This window comes from Lolium perenne, chromosome 7 (assembly GCF_019359855.2).
Source record: "Lolium perenne isolate Kyuss_39 chromosome 7, Kyuss_2.0, whole genome shotgun sequence".
Classification (NCBI taxonomy): domain Eukaryota; kingdom Viridiplantae; phylum Streptophyta; class Magnoliopsida; order Poales; family Poaceae; genus Lolium; species Lolium perenne.
This window is the reverse complement of record NC_067250.2, coordinates 208,687,867-208,690,038: the sequence shown is the minus strand read 5'-3', so window position 1 is coordinate 208,690,038 and position 2,172 is coordinate 208,687,867. Positions and strand designations below refer to the sequence as shown.

Genomic DNA, 2,172 nt, shown 5'->3' with positions numbered 1-2,172 from the left:
CTGAAAACCATCATGTAACAGGACGCATCAATCAATTAACTGCCATAATTCCAAGAGCATTCAGTTCAATTCTGTAAAGTTCAGAAGATTTCTTATTATTGATCTGGCTATTTCCTTCCACTTATGACACTACCAAATCCAAATATAGTTGGTGTGCTACAAAATATAATTATAAACCAAAATGGCATACTTGTGTGGATCTAGTGTCATACTTGTGTGGATCCGGCCGTGCTATAGTTCAAAAGAATCTGAAGCATGAAACCTAGTTTTATGTTTGTGTAACTTCCGCACTATGGCTTGCATCCTCCCTCCCTCACGCCTGAAGAAGAAAAAACAATGGTGAGAAAGGCTATGGAACACAAGCATGTGCAAAAGACTGGTGAGGACAAAGTTTATTGAAAGAATCACGCAACACTTGAGGAAAGAACATATCTGAAGGCCTCCAGTGCACGTAAGCTCTTTGTTAAGATTTTCACTGGTGTAAAGTCGAGTAAATTAAGAACATGGTTCGGCAATAGCATTCTTCCTTTATATATATGCTGGGTATGTAGGCTGGTTTCAATTAATAAACTAGCTAAACAAAACCTACATACACAACCGGCCGAGTTGGCAAACACCATGAACAATAGTAGTAGCCATGGCGTACAGGAAACAACAATACCTATCGGAGAGAAGGTGAGGATGACGAATGAGAGACTCGATGCCGATTTCTCTAGGATCGGAACCAAGCTCCATAGGTTCCCGCGGGGCCTAAGGTCGCTCGGCGACCGCTATATCGTCCCGAGCTTCGTGGCCCTCGGCCCCTACCACCATGGCTTACCCCATCTGCAAGAGGCGGAGGAGGTGAAGCACGCGGCGGCCCACGATTTCTGCGCACGGTCGGGCCACCCAGTCGAGGAGGTCCACGGCAAGATTCTCTCCATCGTCGCAGATGCCCGCAGGTGCTATGCCGACGTCGTGCATTTCGGCGACGCGGAGTTTGCGGCGATGATGTTCCTCGATGGTTGCTTCCTGCTGGAGTATATGCACTTGGGCTCGAGTGATACAGTTGAGGAGGAACGTGCTCTACTAATGAATAGCATGGTCTTGTCCACAGGTCCGTGCATGCTGAGGGACATCTTTCTACTCGAGAACCAGCTTCCCTGGCTGGTGCTGGAGACTCTCATGGAATTTAGGAGCGTAGGTGTGTTCGAGTTCGTCTCTGAAGAGACAGCATTTTATGACATTAGTGATCGTGGGTTATTTGTGGATGAGAGTATGAGACCTACAGGCCACCGCAACCGCATATTCTTGGGCTCCTGCGATACTATCACATAAACAGCATGAGTACGGAAGACATAAGCTACGAGCTCACGTCCTGTCCGGTGGCTAGCAGTGCCATTGAGCTCGCGGAAATGGGCATCCATCTAATCGCCAGCAACCACAAGACCGGCTTCTTCGCGGACATGAGCATCCAGAAACGCCGCATCTTCGGCGAGCTGTCCCTGAAGCCATTGTTCCTGAACGACATCACTGCCTGCTGGTTCGTCAACATGGCGGCGTTCGAGGCTTGCACCTCCACCCGCTATCCCAACGATGGCTTTGTTATCAGCTCCTACCTCTCCCTCCTGGCGATGCTCATGGACAAGGAGGAGGACGTGCACGAGCTTCGAGCCAAGCATCTCCTAAAAAGCTTCTTGAGCAATCGAGAGATGGTGGACTTCTTCAAGGGCCTCGCTCGCCACCTGCGCTTGGGTCATCGCTACTTCGTCCTCCTCTCAAAGGTCCATGACTACAAGCGTGAGAGGCCCGTCCGGATCGCCATTCATAGGTTCGTCTACAACAACTTCAAGGCCATCGTCGCCTTCCTCTCTATTGCTAGTGTGCTCGTCGGAATCTTCAAAACTCTCATGTCTCTCAAGCAACATCAGCCGTAGCAAAGGTTTATGCATGCACTGTGAATGTTGTTTCCGTCGAGACATCGAGTCGTGTTGAGGTGAATGTTGTACCATGTTATGTTTTCTTCTTACCGAAAAATAATGTGTTGTATTATGTATGTCCATTATGTTACTCCATACAGTGTAAGGTTCCGTACGTCGATGCAAAGGCCGGAGTTTCCCCTTTTGGACAAAAAACTTCGTTAAGTATAGACTTTTGCACTGATCCGTAGTTTGTATTGTACTTTCATACTTG

At 48.3% G+C, this 2,172-nt stretch overlaps 1 protein-coding gene across 1 annotated transcript; it reads left to right on the top strand.

Moving 5' to 3' along the window:
* Positions 1-681: 681 nt before the first annotated feature.
* On the top strand, positions 682-1,970 carry LOC127315615 (UPF0481 protein At3g47200-like). Its single transcript, XM_051346086.2, has 2 exons — positions 682-1,238; positions 1,322-1,970. Exons 1-2 carry the CDS (start codon positions 682-684, stop codon positions 1,914-1,916), a joined length of 1,152 nt encoding a protein of 383 aa, XP_051202046.1. The 3' UTR covers positions 1,917-1,970.
* The last annotated feature ends 202 nt before the right edge of the window (positions 1,971-2,172 follow it).